Here is a 25,399-nt window from a genome sequence, read left to right on the forward strand (position 1 = left end):
GCCCCGTCCGAGGAGCGGTGTGGGTTGGCATCCTACGCGTGCCCTGAAGGAAAGTGGGGTGCGGGGAGCTGGGCCATACGCTGCTGAGAGACTCATCTCCGCACACGGCATCCGTTCCTCACGGATGAGGCAGCGCACACGGGGCGGCTACTAACCTTATGTAAAACCCTAAATCACTCGCTCCATGCTGCTGCTGCCTCTATTGAAAACATTACGAGCGGCGCATCTGGAAAACAGTAAATCTGTCCAGAAACCGTCTTTCCAGTGAAATAACTCCTTTTGAATGATAGTGCGGTATCTAATCTCCACAGATTTTTGTTTCCTTGCAGAGATTTTTTTTGCGGACTTCATTAGGGAAAGCTAACTGTTCTGGAGAGAAGGAGGGTCAACACGCCGTTTCATTAATATACATTTGTTCCAGACGTGGAGTTTTGCACAAAAGGCCTCTCTGAGGGGAGAAAAAAGTGTTGGGGAACAAGGCTTTCCTGCCGTTTCAGTTCTTAAACCTCTTCTGAACGTGTGTGAAGTATTGTGTTCAAGGCCCAATCTGGGCTTCTTCCCCATTAAATGCCAAAGCGATCATTTGCATATTTTGTAGCCTGACAAAGGAAATGAGTTTGCTGGGGAAGCATGGATGCTTTGGGAGACGTTAGGCATTAAAACTCCCAGTGGTCAGTCGCCCGTTACTGGCTTGTGTGTGTCTGTGTGTGTGTGTCTGTGTGTGCATGTGTGTGTGTAAAAGGAGTATCGTGCCTCCCGCTTAAAGGCTTCTATTTTTGTGAGAGAGGAAGAGCTGAGGGATATCCTGTGCATTAAAGGCTCCCCCTACTTATTAACCCAGCATTTAGCAGCAGGATGCACGCCGAAGCTCAGTCAAAAGAAACGACTCAACCTCCGAAGAGCAATTAAAATCTTGCACTGGAATAAATCATGCGCCGCGATAATCCTGTTAATAAAACGCAGCTTGTCCTGACACTTCGCTCATGCAGCAAACTAGAATTTAATGCGAGCGGAGGTGGCGTTTAGGCAAGGTAGAGGGGAGGAAAAGCCTTTTCCCCCCTCTGCTGCTGGACGCGAAAATGCGGTTACCTTTCACCTGCCTCTCCGGCTGCACACAGCGCTGATCCTCTTGGACTGCTAATACTTCTCCAGCGAGCCCGCTAATGATTTCTTTCCCTGGAGTGAGCAGGCATCATTGAATTACTGAAAGCACTCGCAGCAGCAGCAGCAGCGGCGGCGGCGGCAGCTCCGATGCAGAAGCCACCAGGGCTCGGCGCTTAATCAAATCAAGGGGTGGGGAGCTCGCCAACCCACTTACTATTTTTAACCCCTTTCTCCAAGTTAGTCATGTGCAGATGCTAAAGGGGAGGTTTTTATTTAGATCCCTTCTGTAGCCGCCTCTCTCCGGTTTTAGGTCCTCGCGTGAAAGCTTTATCAGCAATCAGCGTAGATAATACACATGGTATGTGGCTGTTCTTGCGGTGCGCTCCCTCTCCTCTGCGTTCCTCATGCAGGGCTTTTGTGAGCACCTGCGGGTAATTTCGCATGTTACCTGGACCATGGGGTCCCCATGACCCCGGCCCACAGGGTTCCCCGTCCTCGGTTCAGCCCGTGTGAGGTGAAGGTTTGGGGACTGGCGTGTACTTGGCCGACTGAGTCATTTCTTGTTCAAATGAAACACAGTGTTGAAACTTTTATTTGTCGATAGCCTGGAATGATTCTTAATTTTCTGGATGTGCGCTGGGGAAAAGATCCATCTCCTCTGACCTATAAATGCCCTCAATTTGCTCCTTTATTGCAGGGTATCTCCCTTAGCGGTTAACGTAGGCAGCTCACTCCCCGCACCAATCCTGCATTCATTATTAATTACCCGGAGGGAGGCTGGCTGCTCCGCTGTGATGTTTGCACTTCCTCCTAGACAAATCTGCTCAACTTTTTTCTTTTCTTTCTTCCCCCCCCCCCCTTTTTTTTTTAAATAGAATATAAAAAACGTGAAGAAAAGCGGCGATTTTTAAGAAGACGTCATGCTTTCTGCAACTCCCCTGTATGGCAACGTTCATAGCTGGATGAGCAATGAAAGGGTCCGCATGTGTGGAATTAATGAAGACAGGTAAATATTTAAGCTTCTGGCAAGTTAAACCACACTGTAATTCTGCAGCGTGAGGTCTCGGAGTTCGCCCGCTTCCCTAATACCGAAGTAGAGAGCTGCCGCCTTGCATCGAGATCAGCCGGGCTGGGGTGGGGGGGGCGGAGGGGGAGAAGCAAGACGTGCCTGAAAGCAGCGGAGCAGCCGCTGATTTACTATTTAACAGGCAACCTGGGTCAGTGAAGCGGGGACGCCCTTTAAAGAGATTACTCCCCAAAGCAGCCTTTAAACGCGCTTTTACAATTAATTTATTATTTCGTATTTGCGAAGGGGAATTAAACCGAATCGCGCACGCGGCCTTGCGGCCGCTCTTCTGCGGCGGAGGGGCGACTCTCTAGGGCCTGCGACTTGGCGTTCCCAGCCTTCGGTCTGGCAGCTTGTCTCGTGAAAGGGGAGCAGCGGCCTTGCTGTCTCCCATGAGGGAAATTTTTCTCCCTCCCCACCTTTTCTTCCTGCTGAGTCTCATCCATTCGATGATTAGAAGGGCAGTCGTAACAGTAGTTGTCAGCCGGGTGGTGCGAGCACTGGCCGCTGTCCTCTTCCCTTACACCCCAGCTTCTTAAATCACTCTGCAGGTAGGCCTGGGTTGGTTGTTGTTGCCAGTTTTGTGAGGTTTTAGCATTTTTAGGGTTTTTTCCTGCCTTCTCCGTTAGCCTGTGTTCCCACTGTTGTGTGAAAAGCCTCCGAGAAGCTGGGGAAAGTTTCTGGTCTTTGCAGGAAACCCACTGTTGGCAAACGTAATGGGCAAACGTCTCACTTTGCTTTCACACCATCTCTCCCCACTTCCCTCACAGTTTTTTAGGGGTAACAATTCTGCATGCCACTTGCAGCAGAGGTGAGTCTCTTAAAACAAATACATTAAAACCACGTTCCTGCCTTAAGGTGATGATGTGCCTTTAAGCACTTTGATTGAAGGAAGTTCCTTTTTGGGTAGTACGGAAACTTTCCCTTCTGCTGCATGTCAGCGGTTTTTATCCCTGGGATTTGGAATTTGGCACTAAGGTATATTCTTTATCAGTGCTTTCTGTGATAACAAGTCCCAGTGCTGCAGCGCTGGTATGGCATAGATGTGCAGCTCCCTCTTTAGCATGGAACAGCTGATGTTCGTATGATGTTAGCGTGTGAGTTTTAATTTTCTCCTCGGCAGGGTTTATGGATGGTGCGTGAACAGGGTGTGTTTAAAACAGGCTAGTGTCTCCTTGGAAAAAGGAAAAGGGTGAGGGGCAAAAGAGAGGAGGAGACCTTGGCAGAAATCACTTGTTTTGGAAGAGGCTGCCCTGAGATGTGGTCGGTATGTTCTTGCTGTCAAAAGCCTTTATAAATGTTTTCAAACAGTCCTTGCTTTCTAAAGTAGTTGCCGTGCATCATTGCACAGAAGGATAAACATCATCCCATCACATGGGACTTCTCCAGGGGAATCAAAATGTGGAGGTGATACGATCTCGTACTGATCTGAGATGTGCAAGATGTTTTCAAATAGTACACTTCTGTCTCTTAATAGGAAAATTCCTGTTAACGATGGCGATGCACCGAAAAGCAGACTGGAGTTGAGGGAAGAGAATCACCTGAATCACAGTGTGGTAAGAAGTTCGTGGCTTCGTGCTGTGTCTGAATCCATGCCTCTCCTGACCTCCACCTCCCACCCCAGGATGTTCCTACATGATCCATTTGGAGAAATTCTCAAACTACCTTTCTGTTGCAGCTCTGGCTGGGTGTGGGCATGTACAAGTTGTTTCAGTGAAACAGAGAAACGGGACTTTGTTTATTTATCTTGTTAATCTCTTGATGCCAACTTGGTGGTGGTGTGTTGTCGTATGACATCATATTCTTACTTTCGCTCTTTTATGAGTAATGTCATGCAGCATACCTGCACATCTAACGAGAACAGTTCATGTAAGCGTCAAGTACATCAGTGTTTCAGCAAAGTTGGCAGTTTTCTGCTTCTGAGAGTGTACACGGGGAGCACTAGTGGGGAAGAAATTTGACAGCAGACTGATCTTCATGCTGTGTCCTCAGATGCCTTGCCCCTTGAATCATGTGGTGGTGGCGGCGAGACCCAGAGTGAGAGCTGCCGTGGAAGGGAGAGGTCCTGGAGGAGGAGGAGAGGCTCTCCATCCTTCCCTTACCACTCTCCATCCTTACCTCTCTCCATCCTTCCCATACCGCTCTCCACAACACCTCTTGCTCTGGCAGGGCTGGGGCTGGGGAGTGAGCTGGTTGCTGCACAGGAGTGGTGCCATCGAGCATCGTCTCTGGGCCACTTGTGGCTGCAGAGCTATGGGTCCTCGCGACTTAGCTCCCAGCTGATGGATTTTGGGCGCGGAGAGTTTTGTATTGGTGTTTGTGGTGATACACACTGCTCCTGTTCTCCCATTCCCCAGCCCAGTCAGCCTCTGTACATTTTCACGAGGAACGGTGTGTTTGCATTTGTGTTGTTTCCTTTCCAAATGCCGACACGTCTGCAGCTCGAGCGGTAGTCACGTTGGTGAGATGTGAAAGTAACCTACTTCTCGTTCTGTAAAGGTGGATGCGACCACAGCACATCGCATTGACAGCCTCGCAGCTCTGAGTATGGACAGGTCTGGACTCATGCGAGAAGGACTCAGAGTCCCCAGCAGTATTGTCTATTCCAGCTTGTGTGGACTTGGCTCAGAGAAATCACGGGATGCTACGAGTTCGATAGCCGGGCTTGGATTTACTCCTGAAAGAAATCCAGAGATCCAGTTTAAGTCTAATCCCCCCGAAGGGGTAGAAAACGCGGCCGTCTCTGCGAAAGCCCCGAATGGCTTCAGTGCTATATACAAAACACCACCTGGAATACAAAAAAATTCTGTCCCAACAGGGGAGACGCTGGGTTTGGACCGAGCCGCGGGTGACAAGCAGAGTCCCCTCGGTGTCAATGGTGCTAGCTACCTAAGGCTCCCCTGGGTAAACCCTTACATGGACGGCGCGACACCCACCATATACCCTTTCCTTGACTCACCAAATAAGTATTCGTTGAACATGTACAAGGCATTGCTACCTCAGCAGTCCACCTACAGCTTACCGCAGCACCTGGCCTACTCGCCCGTATGTACGAACGGTGAACGTTTTTTATACCTGCCTCCCTCCCACTACGTTGCCCCACACATCCCTTCGTCACTGGCATCGCCCATGAGGCTCTCGACTGCTTCGGCCTCACCAGCGATCCCGCCTCTGGTGCACTGTCCGGATAAGAGCTTGTCATGGAAGATGGGCGTCAGCCCCGGCACCCCCGTCGAAACGCACGCCTACCCCCACATCCAGAGCAGCAAGCAGCCCCGGGTCCCCGCTGCCAAGCCAGCCCCTGCCAACATACCGTCGGACCCCGCGCTCCTGCTGCCGCACTCGCCCCGGCCATCCCCGCGCCTGCCCCTGCCTGCCCAGGTTGCAGACGCCTATGCCGATTTCCACAAACACTTCCCCAGGATCACCACCTCTCCCTCCTCCGCTGTTACGCTCCCAAAACCCTATGTGAATGTTGGCGGCGAATTTCCACCCTCCCGCCTCTCCAACGGGAAGCTTCCCAAAGGCAGCGACGCTGGGGAGGCACCCCAGCCAGCTGCCCCCCACGCGAGGAAAGCCAGCCACGACCGAAAAGACGGCGGCAGGTCCCCCCCGCTCCTGGAAAAGCAGACCCCGACCAAAGACGTCACCGACAAACCGCTGGACTTGTCGGCAAAAGTTGTCGACGCAGAAACTGCCGGCAAGTCGGAGCACAGTAAGAAGATGACGCCGACGGTGCTGGTTCACGGCAGGGCGGGAGGGGGGACGCACTTGCCCAGCAGCGACATCGTTCAGAAAGAAACCATTTCTCCTGGGAACGGCTGCCCCATCTACAGGCCTGAGATTATCAGCACAGCTCCCTCCTCCTGGATCGTTCCTGGTCCCAGCCCCGGCGAGGAGAGTGGGAAGGGTGTCCAGCTGAAGAACAAGGCGCTGGACTGGGTGATCCCGCAGCAGCGGAGCTCCTCTTGCCCCAGGATGGGTGGCACAGAGGCAGTTGTTGGCAGCGTTTCAGGGACGGTGTCAGTGGGGGGGCGACCAGCATCAGCATCGCCGGCTCCCAATGCCAACGTGGATTGCGCCAAGACAGCCAGGAGCTCCACGGAGAGCACCACCTCAGTCATACAGCACGTTGGGCAGCCTGTGGCCACCCCTGCGAAACACAGCAATAAGGTGGCTAAATCTTGCAGCCAGGAAGCCAACTTCAAGGCAAGCGAGACCGCCCTGGCCTCCAGCCCCATCTTCCTGCCACCCAATGAGGCATTTCGCTCCCCGCCGCTACCCTACCCCAGGAGCTACCTCCCATACCCGGTGCCAGAGGGGATAGCCATCAGCCCTCTCTCCCTCCATGGGAAAGGACACGTGTACCCGCACCCTGTCTTGCTGCCCAACGGCAGCCTCTACCCTGGGCACCTGGCTCCCAAGCCTGGCCTCCCCTACAGCCTACCGGCGGGGCGAGGGGAGTTCATGACCTACCAGGATGCGCTGGGGATGGGGATGGTGCACCCCATGCTGCTGCAGCATTCGGCTTTGGAGATCAACAAGGAGGACAAGGCAGAGAGGAGGTCGCGGTCTCATGAGAGGGTCCGCTATGAGGACCCGGCTCTGCGGGGACGGTTGCCGGAGCTCCTGGAGAGCAGCGGGAAGATGCATTTCGAAGTACCCGGGGACAAGAGTGTGAAATTGCACCAGAGCTCTGGCCACGGTAAAAACTCGGCCAAAAGTGACAAACACCTCTTCCCAGATCTTCTGCGAGACGAGCAGGAGGCTAAGAGTGAAGCGAACGTAACGAAAGCCGGCTTTGCTGCCGAAAGCAGTAATCAGGCTAATGACCCTACAAAGCACAAGGTAGAGCAGGCGTCGCAGCACAGAGATTTTATTGTAATGAGAGAGGAGTTTGGGAGAAATAACGATCTTCACGAAACCTATAATTTCAAGCAAGCCCAGAGTTCATCGGTGTTCGGCTTAAGGAAAGAAGATTTATCTGTGAGCCAGCCTAAGGAGAGAGTGACGGTCCAGCCTTCGCCTGCTTTCTTGGAAGGCGCTCACGAGAGCGACGCTCCGGCTCTGGCTTTTGGCAAGGTGCAGGAGGACGCGAAGCCGTTCTGCATGGGGACCGTGCCACCAAGCATCGATGCCAGCCAGCCCTATACCAAAGACGGAGCCGACGACGCGGACTCTGCCGACGGCAAAATACTGAAACCCAAGCCGTCCAAGCTGGCCAAGAGGATCGCGAACTCCGCCGGTTACGTAGGTGATCGCTTCAAGTGTGTGACGACCGAACTGTACGCGGACTCCAGCCAGCTCAGCCGGGAGCAGCGGGCGTTGCAGGTGAGTCCACGCGGTCCGACGGCCGCCGCGCTCGTTGTCGTTATTTTCTCTGTTGCGAGTCACAGTCAAGTTTTAAGAAGTTTGAGAGGAGCAGCGCAGGTGGGGAAGGCAGGAGTCTCTTCTGCTAGGGCGTACTCGCCACAAACGGTTTTCGGTAGCCGAGTTAAGTTCGTTAGCGAGAGAGCAAGGCGGTGTAAAGACTAGCATGTATGGCTTTTACCTGTGCACGCGCTGGTAAGCTTTTTTAAAAAGGGCTTTTGCTAAGTTCTGCTAAGAAATGTTAAATGTGCGTTATGAAATGTTTTCGTGCGGCTGCGGAGGGGAGTTGGACAGGCGTGCATGTTACCTTGGCGCCAGCGCTGGCTGTAATTTCTCAGCTGGCCTGTAGTGCCAGCCAGCAGAGCGTACCCAGAAGTTGTGATTAGTATGCCAAGCGTGCCGCTTGACGGAGAGGAGTCGCAGCCATGTATTAGCGGGTCTCAGGCAACGTTTGCGCCAAGCGAACACGTAGGAGAAGAGTAGGAGCGGTATTGAGGTTGATGCCGCGGGTTGATGGACAGATAGTGTGTAGGAATATCCTTAAGGTATTTTACTTTTAATGAAGGGATGAGTTAAGCCAAATTGTTTTGCATTGTTAAGAAAAGAATTGGTTTATGCTTATAAAAATGGATGAAATTATCTAAATGATCCATTGAGTGCCCATTTTAATTACATAGATGGAAGGATTACAAGAGGACAGTATTTTATGTCTACCTGCTGCTTACTGTGAGGTCAGTTCTTCAAATTTTTATTACTAGACTCTTACATAAACCTTTGAGTTAAATTTCATTTCCAAATACACAAAGGGAAGTTTGTGGGCCATGGTCGTCTTTGTTCATTGTACGGTTTTGTGTTTTCTTTTTTTTTCCCCCCCGTTTGTTTCCTTTTTTCTTTTTGTTTTTGTCTCTTTTTAACCTCCAAACCAGAATGTGTTGTTTTTTTCGTTTTATATACAGTATACATTTATATATACATATATCTTTTATATATATATTTATATATGAAAGAATTGTGTGGCTATTTGGATATAGATGCTAGACCACTGTTTTTTACAAAGTCAGGTGTGTTAAACTCCTACTATCTATCTCAAACCTGGGTTTTGAGCCGCTTTTTCTTTGGAAATGCTTTCATAGAAGGTAAGGTAAATGAAGTCGCTTTTATCGCAAGACTTTTTTTTTCTTTTTTTTTTTTCTCTTTCATATCAATTCTCTTTCTAGCGTGCAATGATGCGCTTCTCAGAGTTGGAGATGAAAGAGAGAGAAGGCCAAACAGCTACCAAAGACTCAGAGGTCTGCAGATTCAGCCAGGCAGACTGGGAAAACTTGAAAGGAAACAGTGAAAAGAAGCCAAAGTCTGTCGCTCTGGAAGATGCCATTGCTGACCAAAATGACAATGACAGATGTAAGCGAATTTAGATGGCTTTCCGAAGCGCGTACGTGTCTGTGTGCTGCGGCAGCCTGCAGCAGAGCTGCACGGGCAGCGTGAGCTTTGGGTTCTTGGGGGGGTGTTGCTGGTTAAAGTCGCTGACCTCAGCCTCCGTGGGTGGAGAGCGGCTGTGGCCGGGGCGCTCTGTGCCTGTTTTGGGGTCTGCGAGTTACTGGTTGTGGTGTTACCTGCCTCTCAGGAGGCAGTTAACTGTCACCAAAGTTGCTGTCTTATGGTCTTATGGTGGGCTTAATTGATAAACTGACACATCAAGCAATGAAAGTGAAGGTCTAAGGTTACGTTTGAAATGCAGAAAGGACATCAGCTTCCTGAACATCAGCTTCCCAGGTGTGGTCACGCTGGGAAATGCCAGCAGTGCAGCTTCTGGGCAAACCGAGGATGGAGGGTGGAAGGGCGATGAGGGCAGCAGGAAAGGACACGGTCTTCCAGATCTTCCAGACTGGCTTATCTATAATAGCTGGCTGTGAGACTCCAAATGATGAGCAGCTGGTTGGGTAACTTCTTGCTGCATTGGTTGGGGAAGAGAGGGGGGGTAGGGGGTGGTGCATGTGCAGCTCCCTGGCACAGGTCCTCATGGGCTGCGAAATTCCCCATGGGGCTGGCTGCTGCTCCCGCTAGGCTGCGGCAGGGTGTCTGAGAACCATGGAAGGTGTGTGCTAGCAACATCATCCTAAAAGTAGGATGAACTTTTAGAAATACATGAAGGAACGATACCAAGGGGGGATTTTTTTAACTGTGTGCAGTTGTTTTGTGTTTGGAACTCTCAATAAGCGTGTGGCTTCCGATGATTTTTTTTTCTTTCACATATATAATTAAGAAATGGATCAGTTCCTCCTGCTGCAACTTTGTTTTTAACAACTGAGGGAAGAGAAAAAAATCTAAGCTGAAAGTATTGCAAAACAAGAGGAAACACACTGCAGACGGCGGGGGTTGTGTGTGTGTGCGTACTGTGTAACTCGGTGGTTAAGTGTGCTCTTCCTTAGGTGGAGATTCATGAGTAGGGCTAGTAGAAAATTTCATTCAGGCAATTTAATAACTTTGAATTATTATTCTGGTCTTTGGTTAATGCTTTTGGCAGAGAGCATGCTGGTCAATCGTACTCGGTCGGTTACTCACCTAAATCAAGTTACTGTGGTGGTGTTGTCACTGAAATAACAACCTTGACAAGAATCACCTTGGCAAAATAGCAAGGGAAAGTTTTAATTGTAGAAAGGGGGAAGGTACCATGGTGGGGAGAAAGAAGGCTGAGCCTCTGGAAGCTGAGTGGGCATTTCCTTCTCCAAGCTGTATCAAGGCAGCACTGGGGAGGAAGGCACCACTGCCTTTGTGGTCCCCGTGCGAACGCTGAGAGCTTGGCAGGCTGCCCCCCCGCCCCCGGCTTTCTCCCTTGAAAAAACCCCCTTGCTCCTCAGGTGGCTCAGGGTGCCCTGGCAATGTCCTCTATTAAATCCCACCATGGGTTTGCTGGAAAGCGTATAGAGCAGCAGCACTTTGGGGGGTTCTGCCAGCTTGCTTTGGCAGCTGGGAAGGATGGGTCTGGTGGGGAGAGTGGGAAGGTTGTCTGCACAGTCAGGGGTGGGCACAGGGGAAGGAAGGAGAGCCTGCCTGGAGGTGTGGGGAGTGCTGCCTGGGGTAGGGGGCTGCAGGGAGGAAAAGCATTAGAGAGAATCGTTTGCTGAAACCACCCCCCTGCCCCATCCTTGCAAAAGGGTGAGGATATGGTATGTCCTTAAATTCGTCATTCAGTGAGGTCTCTGGCACATGAATCTGCTGGCTGAAATGTGTTTCAGACTACTAAATAACTGTTGGGAGCAGGGAAGGTCTGTTCAGCCTGGTGTTAGTTCGTTCCTCTCCTCTTTCTAATTAGCTCTGACTTAGCAGGCGATTTCAGAGTTCCGCCGAATGCCTGAGCTCCTAAAAGCGCAGCATCCCCTCTCCTCCATGCCTGCCTCCGCGGCAGCAGACACTTACCGGTACAGATTCAGGCCTCCGTAAAAGTTCTTTATCGTGGTGGTTCACCTCCTGGCCCTCGGGATAGCAGCTGATAAATCAAGAAGCCGAGTTTCACACTTCCTTGGATGCCTCCAGCGCGGCGGCTGGGGCGCGCTGGTGGGGCTTGAGTTGCCGGCGGTCTCGACGCATCCCTCACCCAGCGACCGGCAAAGGGGCAATGCGCTCTGCCCACTCTTCCCTTTCCTTTGTCGCCAGCGAGAGCTACTTAACCCCTCTTGCCATCCCTTTCCCTCCCAGTTTCTACCCACGCTGTTGGTGCGCTGGGCTTTAAAAAGCTCTCGGATGGGAACTAGCTGATGGTGTGCAGCCTCTTCCGTTTCTCTCTCTGCCTCCTGCAAGTGATGTTGCAGCTGAGAAGATGTTTCCCCCTCGTTTTACTTAGTGTTTGTCCAGGCCTGGCTTTAAAAGCGATGTGGCGTGCCTCTACGCGTGCGAGCGGGGGGATTTTTAAGAGCGAAACCTGTGAGCTGTTAGGCACGACCCCCCGTGCGAGCGCTTCACCTGCCTGGCGTCGGCGGGTAAGAGGAAAACCGCAACTGAAACTGTGATTGTGGTGTGCAGCCGGCTTGCAGGGCTCCTCTGCTGCCGCCTCGGCCTGCCTGAAGCTCTGTCTGAAGCTGTGCCTGGCGCGGAGGAGCGCAGGAGCCCGTCCCTGGTCAGGGCCCTAGCATCTGCTTGCCCCTCCGGTCCTGGATGGGTGCGATCAGGACAACAACAACACAAGGCTAAATAACACAGGCAGGTGATGTGTACAGAGGCATCGATGGGATGGGAACTCCTGTTTTTTTTAGCTTGCCCTGGGATTTGCTAGTTTTCCTAGCTGTATAGCGCTTGCACGGTCTCCTTTGGAAGCAAACGAAGGCACGGTACCTGATTGCTTAAACTTTTCCTCTGTCTTGGTGTCCTTAAGGTTCACAATCCTAAGGGTAACAAAGGTGTTTGGGGTTTTCTTGGTGTTTTGTTTTGGTTTTGCTTTGTTTTTAATTAAAGAAAGGCCTGATTTAAGGGGGGGTAGCTGTGTTAGCTAATGAATGTACAGTTAAAGCCAAGGAGTAAAGTAGAAGTGCTTTAATTCTCTCCCATCTCATTTAGGTTTTGCCGGGCGTTCTGAGAGCAGCCGCGAAGCTGCTTTGTTGCCAAGGTGACTTGTAAATGTTGCTGAGGCGATGCTGCTCCAGTGCATTTCCATAGCACAAACATGATAAATTATGGGATGCATATGTCATGAGTCATAGGATTGTTCAGAGATCAAGTGATTTAAGCTATTGGCACGGACACGCGCATCAATACGGGCATGTGATGATCGCATGTCGGTTGGTAACAAAGCTCTTCTAGTGGTATTGGAAAAATCATACCCAAGTGTGAAAGATTGAATAAATTCTACAAGCTGTGAATTTCTTGATCGAGGAGTGTAATTGCCCATTTATCTAATTTTATAGGAGGAAGACACTGCTGGTTTAAGCCTTAGCTGGGAAAAATAAGCCCCGGTATGTTAAAAATCTGATTTTAAGGCATGAGGTCATGGGGAAAAAGTTACAGCACTTTCTATGTGTGAAAAGAAACGGTGTAATGCGCCAAAGCCTTCAGAGCTGATCTTCAGTACTGGAGTGAGGTGCTGGTGTCTCTTTGCGGGGTAATCCCCGGCTTTTCTTTTCTTGCTGGGCCGTGTGTGTACCTGAACAAATGAAAAATGGGATTCGGTAAATATGTCCTTTGCCCCGGGGTCAGGTATTACCTTCCCGCGGTGGAACATAGTGCAAAACAAAAACCCAACCTCAAAACTAACAAGCCTGGAAAGCACCAAAAAAGTCTGTTGCAGGGAGAATGGCAGTCGCCTGTTTGTGCGGTGCCGTGGGCTTGGGCGGAAGGAAACAAATGCAGAGGTACTTGGAGGGGAAAAATTAAATCAGCGGGGTTCCCTCTGCCCGTGGGATACTTGGAATTGGATGCTGAAGGTGACTTGTGGAGTTTCTTCCTGTTGTTGTGATCTCCCTGCTGAGTATGGGGTTTTACTATTTGTGGCTAGTCATTACCCTACTCGGATGAGTAAAGGGTGCCTTGTGTAAGTGAGCGCAATGAGAGGTTGCTTCGGGGAAGGAGAAAGGCTGTTTTTAGCTGCCACGTTATTTGAACAAAAGAATCACGGCTTAAAAACTAAGATGTGTTTCCTTGTTTGCGTTGCATGGGAGGGCCTGGTCTAGAGCAGCTGGCAGCAACAGGAGAGCTGGGAAAACGAAGGAAAGTTCCTGGGCAGCGTGTTTGTGCGTGTGTGCAACTGTCTCTGGTGAGATTGTAACCCGTGAACGAAGGCAATGCTGCTTCAGGCAGCAGCCATATGGGAAGAAGCATCTTCTTAATTCTTCCTTGTTTCTAGCTGGGTGGGACAGTGAGAAATGGTTTGAGTTGCTGGTGCTGGTTCTCACAGCTGGTGTGAGACTGGCAAATGCTGGAGGCTCGGGGAAGGAACTCGCTCAGGAGTTTAATCTCCTTACTCATAGAGGTGTGTTGCTATGAGAACTCAGCATTTATCCTGTGTTTCTGGCTACCTCGTCACTGTTTGAATAATGATGATGTGAAAACACCCGAGTATTCTGTTGTTGTTTTCCTCCTCGGGTGGAGAAAAGGATGTTGTAGATACATGGCAGGGGGGAACAAAAGCAAATAAATTGCCCGTGTCCTTGTTGGGCATGCAAGATATGCTTATGTTGCTGTGCCTCGTGTTGACATTTATATCTTAATTTGGGGAGATGTTGCATCTGATCCGGGTTGCTTGCAAAACAGTTTGAGGACAGAGTGGAATCCAGTGGTAAAATATTAATAAGAGCCTGTGCTCCGTAAGGCGGTCGCCGCTGTGCCAAGGGGAAGAACCTCTGGGTGCGCGCCGGGTCCGTGCAAGCTGCTTAGAGAGCTTGACAGCCCGTGGGGTATGCTGTGTCCCGAACAGCAGCTGACCTTTGTTCTTTCGTGTTGAAAATCCGGCTGTAGGAGAGGCGGGGAGCGTCGGCAGCGGAGCAGATAGATAGGCAAGGACACGGCTGCCTGGCTTTGCTGCCCCTGTCCTCCCGCGTGGATGCAGGATGATTATGCAATCTGGATTAATGTAGGGAGCTGTCGCTCCTCTAATGGCCTTAACCTCATCTAGCGGGGCAGATTGCAGAGGCGCGTGTGCGGTGGGCAGTCCTTGGAGAGGGATTTCTGGCTCAGCGGCCAAGGAGACGCAGCTCTGGTCGCCTGAGGGGTCTCTCTCGGGTGTGACCGGAGAGCGGAGGCAAAGGTGTCGCAGAGCTGCTGGCAGTGAGAGCTTTGTGGATAAACTTCAATAGACCTGTGCCGTTGCCTGCGACACGGAGCCCCGGAGAGATGCCGATGATGATGAGCTGTTAGTGGGGTTACGGCAGACTCCTCTCCCCTCCTTTTTATTTTTCAGCACAGAGGGTCTGAGCGAGCGGCGTGTGGCATCCCCTGTGCCAAGTCCTCTCGCAGACAGAGAAGGGATTAATCTGCAGCGGGTTGCTTTGGGTGGTGGCGGGCTGGAATTAGCTTCTTGTTTCCTGCAAGCCCCAAAGATTAAGTCCATCAACGTGCCCTCCCCCGCCTCTTTACAGCCTGCTACTTCCTCTGACCCTGCGAAAGCTTCTCCAGGAATTGGTCAGGATGTGCCTGCCTTTTCTCAGGCCAGACAGTGTTGGGAGCAGGAAAGCTGCCCTGATCTAGCCACCCTCAGCATGAACTGTGGTGTAGTTGGTGATGCTGCTGGAGACTAGCTGGAGGCTAGGAGTGCCTTTACCTGGCCTGTTCAGGGAAACAGCACACAAGTGTAATGTTTCCTGTCCTGCTGTGCAAGGAGAGGGAAGGGAGTTGAGGGGGGGGGGGAAGTGGTACAGGAAATAGCAGGTTGCATTAAAAATCTGAAATGAAATCTGATAGAAGCGTTTCTAAAGCCGTACTTGGAACGTGGCTGGTCCAGCTTCTTTCATCCTGCATGAAACAGGACTGCCAGTGCTGTCGGTGTAGTTATGGGGTACAGCTGTTGGGGCACTATCTTTGTGCCAGATGTGTGAGCATGGGGTGTTGCCAGATTATTTCTGGTTCGGGGTGGGGCGGGGGGATGCTGGTGATTAGAGGCACAGTCGTAGTAAGCCGAGATACCTGCTTTCCTGGAACAAGTCAGCATGGCTAGCCGAAAGAAATGTGACAAACGGCCTTCTAAAATCTTGGAGGGAGCAGGTGTTGGCCAGACGGCTTTGCGGAGGGGAGCATCGCCAAGGAGCAGAATGGCTCGAGTGTCCCGCTCGCCTGGAAAAAGTCAACTTTTGTTTTGATTTTTCTTGGCCAAGTATCTTCTGCTGTTTTACAAAGCAGCCCTGCGGGCAGCTTCCCAGGCAGTGTAAAAACAATGCTCCGGTGCCTGCAAACGTCTCCCGAGCCCTAGGTGCTTCTTGGAGCCGTTTCCAAGTTGTGGTGAAGAAAAATGTCATCAGAGAGCTTTGTTCTGTTTTGTGTTTTGTTTTTTTTTTTTCCTCTCTCTCAGCCTTGCATTGCTGACAACAGGGATTTCAAGGACAGTCATGAAGCCAGGAGGTGGTGGGAGAGCTGTGGGAAGGTGCTCCCAGGATAAGGCGGGATGCGACTGGGCTGCATCCGGGGGCTGCCAGTTCCTGGACGCTGGCGTGATGGGTATCAGAGGGGACGGGAAGGGAGAGGGGGCTTCAAGGGAGAAACATGTGTCCTGGGAAGGTAGAAGAGCAGAAGCTGAAGACTACATGTATGGGGGAGGAGGCTGAATAAGGATTGGGAGGATCTGGCGGGGGTGGGGGTGGGGTGGGAGCCTTGTGGGGGCTGGTGGGGCATTGGATGGGGGGGGGAGGGAAACCGAGCTGTCAGGAGTCCAGGTAGGAAACCAGCAGATGCATTTACAGGAAGGGAAGTGGGAGAAGGAGGAAAGGCAGGGGGGAGGAAGAGGAAAAGGGACGGCGAGCCATGGGAAGGTAGAACAGAGCATACAGAGACAGGTTTGCCAAACAGCGGCAGACATGCAGAGAGAGTACAGTGCTCGGTCAGGAGGGCTAAAACGTGTGAGAAGACCAACTTGTGAGAATTGTAAATAGGGAGCTGAATGACTGTGTTGCAGTCTGTACTGCAAGTCTGCCTAATCAGGCCTTGGCTAGTTTGTTTTAAGTCAAAGGAAAAAACCCCAAACCTAGTCAGGATGATGATGAAGTGGCCTTTTAAGTCAAGGATCTGTTTAAAAATTGCTTAAGCCGTCTCCAGATTTGGGGGGTTGGAATGGTGTTGGAGAGGGGAAGCTAAATTTAGGCCAAGCTTGGCAATGCAAGTGTTTTGGGGCTCGTTTATCAAAACTAGTTTCTAGTAAGCTTTTCACCCGGTCACTGCTGCTGCTGGAAATAAGCCCTGAGAAAAAACAAAGAGAGGTCTTTCTTAAAATGAGGTGGCAAAGATCGTGTGATGTACATTGCCTGGCTGGTTACTTGAAGCGAGGAAGCCTTTCTGTAACCTTGGATCCAAGCAGTGGGGTTTTTTGCAAAACATCCCAGCAATTCTTCATTGGTATTCCCCGGTACGTGCGTGTGTGCTCCGTACCCCATTTGTATCTCCAGAATGAGGGGGACGGATGTTTTCAAGTCAGACTCTGCAAATCCCGGTGGAGAGTTAGGGAAGGATTAGGAGTTAGTGAGAGACTAATGTGTTACGACCATCAGAAGGTGTTTTTGGAAAGGAAGGCGTTGCAAAGTGGAGCTTGGATTATTACTTGCCACGGTTCTGGGGGGTGAGGTGGCTTTCTGAAAAGGGTCTGTGCTTTCGATAGCTAAAGATGTGTCTTTTTAAAAAAAGCATGTTGTGATGTTTCTATGGCTACAAGTATCGTGAATGCTGTGCTTCTTAAATCGATGTAAACCCAACACGAAGCATCTTGGTTTTGGGGGGGTGGGATTTGTACTTAGCTGTTGAGAAAAGTGTGCTGCCTTGGGCTGGCCAGAGGAGACTTGCTCTGAAGTCAGATTTTGTGTTTATTTGCATGCCTCATAAACCATAAGTCATGGTGGAGATGTCATTGATCGGAGAGCGTAGCTTTCTCACAAGGAACTGGTTTGTATTTACTGGGTCTTGTGGTGTTTGTGTTTTTTTGTTATTTTTAGGTAACTTTACTAGTACAGAAAACAACCAAGGTCACTTTCCTGAAACTCCAGAGGAAAAAGAGCTCTCAAATGAGAAATGTTATTTAGAGAGACATTCTATATATGAGAAAGCGGAAGACCAGCCAACAGAAGATATTGGCCAACATCCATGTCCACGTCTGGACAGGAAGCGTAAACACTCTGGTGAGAGAGTGCAAAATGATGGCAGCCAAAACGAAAACTTTGTGGATGAACTGCAGGATGAGCTTATATCAAAAGCAAAAAAGAAGAAGAGCTCCAAAGGTAAGGCAGCATTTTGCTTTGGTCTCTCTCAAGGAATGTCTTGTGAAAGGAACGTCCCTTTGGCTTAATGTGTTTCCATTTTTGAACTTGATAGTTACTAATGTGAGCACTGTCATTTCACTTAAAATTATATATATGTATATATATGTATGTATATATAGATGTGTGTATATATATATATGTATATATAAAAATCTTGGCATATAAGGGTAAAGCACTAGTCATTGGACACTGTAGCCACAGCAGTGCAAGTTACTGTAGTGCATGTAACCCTTAATGAGCGAACCTTTAAAATGCATAGTGTGGTGGTAAAGCTGAGACTATATGCCCCGAAAGTGAAAAATGTAGCTTTTGTTTTAAGTTGAGGGGGCCTTTTGATTAATTTTTAGTTATTTTTCCATTAGATGACTGGCCTGAGAGGGAAATGACAAACAGTTCCTCTAACCACTTAGAAGAGCCCAATTGTAATGAGGTGACCAACCTGAAGGTGTGCATTGAATTAACAGGGCTCCATCCCAAAAAGCAGCGTCACCTGCAGCATCTTAGGGAACTATGGGAGCAGCAGGTGTCACCAGAGAGATCCCCGTCCGGCAAGTTGGGCCGGCAAAGCAGGAAAGATTTAGCTGAGGCTGTTCAGCCAGAGGCCACTGCAAAGGTCAAAGACTTCACAGAAGAAAGGCACACCAAGAAAAGGTCAGAGGCCAAAAGCAATAGAAGTTGGTCTGAAGAGTCCCTCAAAACAAGTGACAATGAACAAGGTATGCAGAGACTACTCTAGGGAAACCAGATGGCTTTAGCATTTACAGTGACGCATGCTGCCACCGATGTTAAGGAATTGTTGAGAGATGTATTTTTTTTCTCTTTTGCCTCTTTTTTTCTAAAAAAAAAATTGTATGTATTTCTCTAGATGTCCATTTTTATAAGGACTGATACCTCCTCTTTAAGAATTGCCCTGTTGCCGATATTTGGCAGACAGGAAAACGTGTTTGTGTACGTGTGTGTATAATAACTCTGTGTTTGTGCGTGCGTGTGTGTGTGTGTGTGTGTGTGTTTTGGCTTTAAATCCACTTCCATAGATAAAGTAAAGATGAAGTTAACGTCTCTAGAGGAGAGCTGGGATCTGGGGCGTACAACATGGGCATGCTTCTGGGTGAGGGAGGGAGCAAACGGGCTGCTAGTTGGTGAAAGGGTGTTCAGTCACACGTAGGACGTGAGGGGCTGTGAACCTCTGAAACAGCATCAGCACAGCTAGCAGCTCTTGATTTTGGGAACGCAACGCCTCCAGCACCCTCAGCACGGCTGGGTTTCCCTGCTTTTCCCAGGGCATACATGCAAGAGCAAGGCTTATCTTCCTCCCAAAGAAGATGCCTTCCTGGTTTGTGCCAGGCATGTCCTGTGGTCCCACTCCCTGGCCCCTTGGCAGAGATCTTCCCAGTGTCTCTCCTAATGGATTGCTTCTTCAAAGCACATCAGCTTTCCTTGACTTGATTCTCACTGCTTCTTTCCCCCCTCCGCCCCCGCTTCCTCCATTTCACCCTCTTCTCTGTCTTTCCTGCTCATTCCCTATCCTGAGGGATAGCCTGTGGAGGCAGCCTGCCAAATTGTCCTTTGGATGGGCAGGACACTCTCCTGTCCCCAGTTGTCCTCAGCCCCCAGGCATGCTGTCTGCTGCCTTTCCACTTCTCCATGACATTCACTTGCTGTAGCTTAGTTGGAAGACTGGTGGGGAATGGCAGCACACAGTCAGTGCATGTGTCCGGTGCCTCGTTGCACACCCCCAGCACCTTGTTGTGAATCCTCATCTCTGGGCGCAGCAGGGAGCCCTTGTCTTCTCTTTCAGCTTTTCAGGTAAAAGGTTGCAAATTCCTTCCTCTCCTCCTCATACTCCTACGAGCCCTCTGCCTGTTTTTGAGGAAAGGCTGTTTCTAGGAGGGGGACTTCCCAGTTGGATGTTTGGGCTCCTTCCTTCACAGACCTGGGAGCTTCAGCTGGCCTCAACTGTAGTTTAGCTGATATCCCCTCAAAAGGAACCATGAGGAGAGTGGATTCTCTTGTCTCATGCAACAGAAAGGACCGAGTCCAGGTCATCCCCCCTCCAGTGAGAGTTTTCCCGGGTAGCATCTCTGAAATGGTCGCAGTTAAAAGTATCATCTTCCTTCTGTCCTAAAGCTCCTCACCCATCTTTCTCCTCAGTAGGATGATCTGAAGGCAGAAAACCCCAAACTTTGATGCTTATTGATGGGGAAGGTTCTCCAAAAGGATTTGTGGAGCAGGAGATGAAAACTTAGTTTAAAAGGAACGCTGACTCTTACTCCCTTGCTTTATGTGCTGCCCTGGCGAGCATGGTATCAGCTCAAACATCCCTGCCCATCACCTGCTCCCCTTTGTACTTTCAGAAAGAGATATCTTGTAGAGATTAAACGAGGGTCACTAACAAGAAGATGCATTGTGTGAAGGATGCTCTAGCTTTCCCCTGCAATGCCTCCCATGGCAGTGACAGACTTCTCTAACACATGACCTCGGGGAAAGAAAAAGAGGTGCCTCCCGATTTGTGCAGCACTTTCCCAAAGGCATTCAGATTCAGTCGCCCCCATGGCTATGAAAAATCTCTTGGTTTTGGAAGCCACTATAAACCCCGGCAGGCCACTGGAGATTGTTCAGATCGCTTTTCTGATGCTCCTCCAGCCCTGTTGAAGCGTAAACCTTTGAATCTTCTTTTTTCCTAGCTCACTAGGGGAGAGGACATTTTTCCCCATTGTGTGACAGAGCATCGCCTGTGTGACAGTCACATGGGGATGGAGACTTCCAGCTTGTCTTTCTTGTCCAGGACTAGTCCGCAAACTTGTTGTCCTAAACAAGCAAATAATTGTGAATATGAGAATATACCCTGTCACTTGCAGCTTGTTTTTTTACTCTGGGGCTGAGAACAGTTCTCTGTGTGCAAGTGCTGCCAGTGAACTGGCCTCTGTCCCTGGGAAGCTGGTCATGTCCCAAGAAGTAGAGTGTAGCCAGGGCATCAAGGTCTGCCCCTGCACCCATGAAGCCTAACCCTGCATCCTCAGTTGAATCTCAGGATGATTTGCTGCCTATCCCTGCAAATCTCTGGGAAGAGAGAGGGTGCTGACGCTGACTTCTCAGCTTGTTGCTCCAGACATTGAATATAACCTGGGATTTTCATTGCAGAGGCTGTCACCCCTCTGTCCCCTGGTCAGTGCCTGCTGGCTGAGTGACCAGGCGGTGGCTGCTGGAAATGTTCCCCCATGGTGACTGTTTTGGCTGTCGCCTATTTGCAGCCTCACCTGTAGGTCAGAACCACGGAAACCAGGATGTGGCTTGCCCAAAATTATTTGCCCTGCCTCATCCCACTGGTGAGGTGATATTGCCTGTGCTGGCTCTCCAGGGCACGGCAGGTCCATAAGGATGGGGATGCCTGCAACCTCAGGGCATCGTGCCACCCGTGACTGAGGTGGGAGCTGTGGTCTCTGCTGGGGTCCCAGCTGAGCAATAAGCTGCCGGCTGTGCAGTAGCCAGTTTTTCTGACAGACCCCCAGGGAGCCTTAGCCGCTCACCCAGCACGAGGAGAAAACCCGGCAAATCCTCTTAATCGCCACGCTTCCCAGGCAGCGTGGAAACAAAAAGCCCTGAGGAGAGGAGCCGGGAAGATCTCACCCACCAGGGAAAGGGGCCTCCAGCCCCTCGGAGCCGCCCTGGGTTGCAGGCAGCGTGGCGGCCGCTGGCTTGGCAGGCAGGAGGAGGCAGCTGCCGGGGTGGGAGCTGAACAAGCGAGCATTCAGGTGACGCGGCAGCAGCTGCTTTTCTGCGTGGACCTGGGTGCAGCCCGCTCCTGCGGGAAGGGGGAGGCATGTCCTGCTCTGAGTCAGACTCGCCACAACCCACATCACTCGGAGGCCTGGGCTTTTCGGGGGTTTTGGTTGAGGATTTTTATTTTTATTTTACATGGATATTTGAGGATATTCCTTCCCGCTCTTGTTTTTCTTCTCCCTTCGTGTACGTAGCGGTCAGAGAGATGAGGTAGGATTCAAGTATTAATCGCTTGCCTTTTTGAAGCCCCTGTGTCTTTACATTTCCCAGCCTGACACTTGGTGTTTTTGGATAGTGCTGGCCGCTTGCAACATTATTGATCCAGAAGCTCCTGGGGATAGCTTAGCTACTCCTGTCACTTGGCTGCAGCACCCATTTAGCCTGCTGCCTGCTGTCACCGCTGAGGAGGGTCAAAGTGGAGCACAAGAGTTTATGTGGAGCTTGCAGGCTGGAGTACTCGTTTTTGTGGTGATTAAACTTCTGCTTTTATTGCCTCCGCATCCCTGCATGGGAAAGTCTGCAGTTCTTTGAGATAGGCTTCTCTTCCTGTGTTTTTTTGGTTGTTTTTTTTTTCCTCCATCCTTGTGGTATTTCTGTTCTTGCCCAGACCCGTGGAGTTTTTTTCTTTCTATTCTAGTTTTTCTCCGTGCGGCAGTTTCTTACTTCCCTTTGCGCTCGCCAGACCTCATCACTGCTGCTTTCCATCTTCGCAATTTTTTTAGTAAGTGATTAAGGAGATAATGATGATACTTCTGTATTGGAATTGAGCTTTTCACGTGCTACTCCAATTAGGTTAGTTGGGAATAGGAGAATTAAACACTCCTTATTTCATGCTGCCTGCAGAATTGGAAAGACAGCCTTGCATCCGTAGGCTCAGCCTACGACTCAGTGGCTTCTTTCAGGATTGCAAACCCTAAAAACTTGCTGGATTTTTGCTGAACAATCTGCACGTCGTGTGTCCCGTAAATTCCCTGACATCTGCTTGGCAAGCCGCGGTACGCATCTTTTTCTAGAAAGCGGCTCGAGAGAACCGAGGGATTTCTGTTTCCATCTTTAATCTAGAAAGCCTTCTGCAAGTTGCTTTCACAGATCTATTTAAAGGAAGACAAAAGTGTGAAGCTGCCCACCAAGAGGATTCTAGATTTTTTTCTTTTCTTCTTTTTAAACTTACTGGCTCTGGATCGAGTCTCTTTAAATAAAGGTCTCTCTTCTCAGAGCAGCGTCGTGCTTTATTGCTCCTGCCATCTCTTCTGTTCCCAAAGTAGCATCACTTCAGAGACTTCTGAGAGCAAAAGGAGCCTCTTTCAAGTGCTCGGGGTTTTTTCCGCACCTTCCTTCAGTGGTGTGGGTATTGTTCGGCTGAAGTGTCCCTTCCTTTCCAGCAACCTTTAATTCATTTTTTCTGCGGAGGAGTCGGTTCTGAGGTCACCTCAATTCTCTTCCCAAGGGAAGCTGAAGACTATGAAAAGTCAACTTCCCTGTCCTTATTTAGTTGAAAACCTGCTTGCACTCTGGGGGGAGGTGGGGAAAAAAAGTAACCATGCTTTTTGCATGTGGCTCAGATTGTGGGATCTGGCTTGTTAGAGCTAACCCACAGAGAAAACCTGGCCTTGCCGGTATCCTGCCACGGGTGGCTGAGCACTGGCCTTAATTCCCCGATGTCCATAGGCTTTCCGGTCTCACAGAAAGACTCATGTCTGGTCCGAGTCCTCGGAAAAACACAGGCCGACTCAAGTAGCCTTTCCACTCTTGGCTTTGCTTTTCAAGTAAAAATGCCACCAAGGAGATGAGACGTTCCTTGTTTCTCAGGGCTAAGCTCAACATTCCCTCTGTGCTGTCCCATTGAGATCTTGTCCCTCTCGCTTTCCCCTCTTGTCCCCACCATTGGTCTGTCCGCCCTGTGACCACACCTAACGCAGGGCAGGCAAGCCCGGCTGGGCCCAGGCTGCTGGAGGAGTTGGTTCCCCTTCAGGTAAAACAGTTCCAGGTAAGGAGGCGAGTTTTGGTTGGGTTTCCCCCAGCCGCCCCCCAGCGAGGCGGTGCAGTGGCGACTTTCTGCTCTGTCCGCGGTGGCTGGGCTGCGGCAGTGCCAGGCTGGCACGGCACAGCACGGCACCGTGCAGCCTTCGCGGTGCCATGGCACCCAGCACTGGGCATTTCATTTAGCAGATTTTTATTTTTTTTTTTAAATTTTCTTTTTTTTCAGAGCATTATAATAACTGTTACCATAACGTTAACTGGCAAGATGCTATTTACAATTTGAATGTGGAACGCTTAAAATATTAATGATTTGAAAATGTAATTGGTAGATCTCTTAAGCAGTCGAGGAGCTTGTGTTAAGTGCTAGCGATGTGTTTTCCTTTTAACACACCATGCAACGTGTAATGCCTTTTCCTTCCCATTTAGGCTTGCCCGTATTCCCAGTGTCTCCGCACATGAAGAGCCTTTCATCCACCAATGCAAACAGCAAAAGGCAGGCTCAGCCAAGCTGTACTCCAGCCTCGAGGTTGGCTGCCAAACAGCAGAAAATTAAAGAAAGCCGGAAGACAGATGGGCTGTACACAGACGAAGAGGAGGATTTCCAACATGCGTCTCTGCTGCAGAAATACAGCGAGTGCGAGAAGCCATCAGGGAAACGTCAGTGTAAAACAAAACACTTGGCACTGCAGGAGAGGAGAAGGAGGTCATCTCTGACAGGGGATGACACCACAGATATCGAAAATGCTGAAGATAAGGTATCTTTATTTAGACTTAATTGTCCACCAGCCTCTCAGAAGGCAGAGCCAGCCTGCTTAAAACTAATGCGCTGTCATGCATGCAGGGTTGTGGGTATTGCATTCAAATTCGTCTGTGGACCCTTTACACATTTCGTATCTGCTTTTCTTAACCCAAGTTAAAGGCACTGTTGCAGGGGCTGAGACATCCTGCATTTAAAAAAACGTAGTGAGACTTTATTGAAAGATTAAATAGGAGTGGTAAAGTGTAACTCAGTGCTGGCAAAACATAATCTCCTCGCTGTTTTGTAAAAATGAGTATTAAAAAAAAACCCCACGAATAATGGTTTTGACAGGTCACGGTAACAAGGAAAGTCAGGAAGCGACCAGAGCCTACTTCAGACTGTGACTCCTCGCCGGTCAAGTCATACGAGCAGAAGCTGTACGATCGCCTTCAGCAGACTCCCTCATTGCTACCCGTCTCGCAGCCCTCGCAGCTGCCGGTTGCAAGCCCCCCTCAGGAGACCACCCCGAGCCGGCCCATGCCGCCTGAGGCACGGAGGCTCATTGTCAATAAGAACGCTGGGGAAACGTTGCTGCAGCGGGCAGCACGCCTGGGATATGAGGTAAGGGTCCGTCAACACCCTGCGGGATGATGCTTGGTGGTTGGGGTTTTTTTTTATTTCAAGTTCAAACCCTCTTTCCAATAGATGGAAGTTTTTTGCAAAGCGGCAGCTTTATGTTTTGGTGGTTGAAATTTGCAGCCCCCCTCACCCGGTGTATGGGGTCTTGGGGGCGGGTAGATGTGGGAACAGGTCCCCACCACTGTTGGGTTGGCTGGCAGGGACGCAGCATAAGCAACATCCTGCATGAACGAGCAAAGGGTAAAGTTTTATTGGTAACCCTCGATTCCGTTTAAATATAAGCCATCTGCAGACAGAATGAATGTCGGGTTTTCTTTTTAAAGCAGTCTTTATGGTGATTTTTAATGAGCTGTACAATTTTTTCCTTTTGTTACTCGTGAAGAGCACGTAGTTGAGGAGAAGGGTTTTATTTTTTGTTCTTTTCTCCAAGGAGTATCTGGTATGTGACACAGGATGTAGCGCTTGGAGTGTCCTCTTGCATGATCAGATGCATCGTAGGAGCACTCTGCATGCTTTATGCTCCGAGTCAGGAGCTGCTCTGTGTAGCTGGAACAATGTTGTCTAATGAAACGGCCCCCCTGTTGCTACAAAAATCAGAAACGGATGAATCCCCTGGCTCTGCTGTTTTGAAGCACGGTTTTATTGGGGAAATATGGGCATGTAGGTATGAGCGTTGTCGTTGCTCAACTTCAGACTTTGTGAAGAGGTGTTTCATTGCAGAGAGTGATTGCTGCCTTTGGCATGGCTGCGGGGTTTGCCTTGGCGGTGAGGGGACTGCTT

The 25,399-nt window shown here is 50.1% G+C and overlaps 1 protein-coding gene across 1 annotated transcript in view; it reads left to right on the forward strand.

Annotated features, from left to right (window-relative positions):
• Nucleotides 1-2,024: 2,024 nt before the first annotated feature.
• Nucleotides 2,025-25,399, forward strand: part of BCOR (BCL6 corepressor) — a gene marked incomplete at its 5' end in the record, with an annotated part of 39,334 nt that continues 15,959 nt past the window's right edge. Inside the window, 9 exons of the mRNA XM_084261198.1 lie at nt 2,025-2,110; nt 3,648-3,726; nt 4,670-7,501; nt 8,218-8,271; nt 8,758-8,941; nt 17,158-17,439; nt 17,844-18,197; nt 23,668-23,996; nt 24,332-24,601. Of these exons, the coding sequence (XP_084117324.1) occupies nt 2,025-2,110; nt 3,648-3,726; nt 4,670-7,501; nt 8,218-8,271; nt 8,758-8,941; nt 17,158-17,439; nt 17,844-18,197; nt 23,668-23,996; nt 24,332-24,601 (4,470 nt within the window). The remainder of the gene's footprint in view (nt 2,111-3,647; nt 3,727-4,669; nt 7,502-8,217; nt 8,272-8,757; nt 8,942-17,157; nt 17,440-17,843; nt 18,198-23,667; nt 23,997-24,331; nt 24,602-25,399) is intronic.

Source organism: Gallinula chloropus, assembly GCF_964237585.1.
Source record: "Gallinula chloropus genome assembly, chromosome: 1".
NCBI lineage: Eukaryota > Metazoa > Chordata > Aves > Gruiformes > Rallidae > Gallinula > Gallinula chloropus.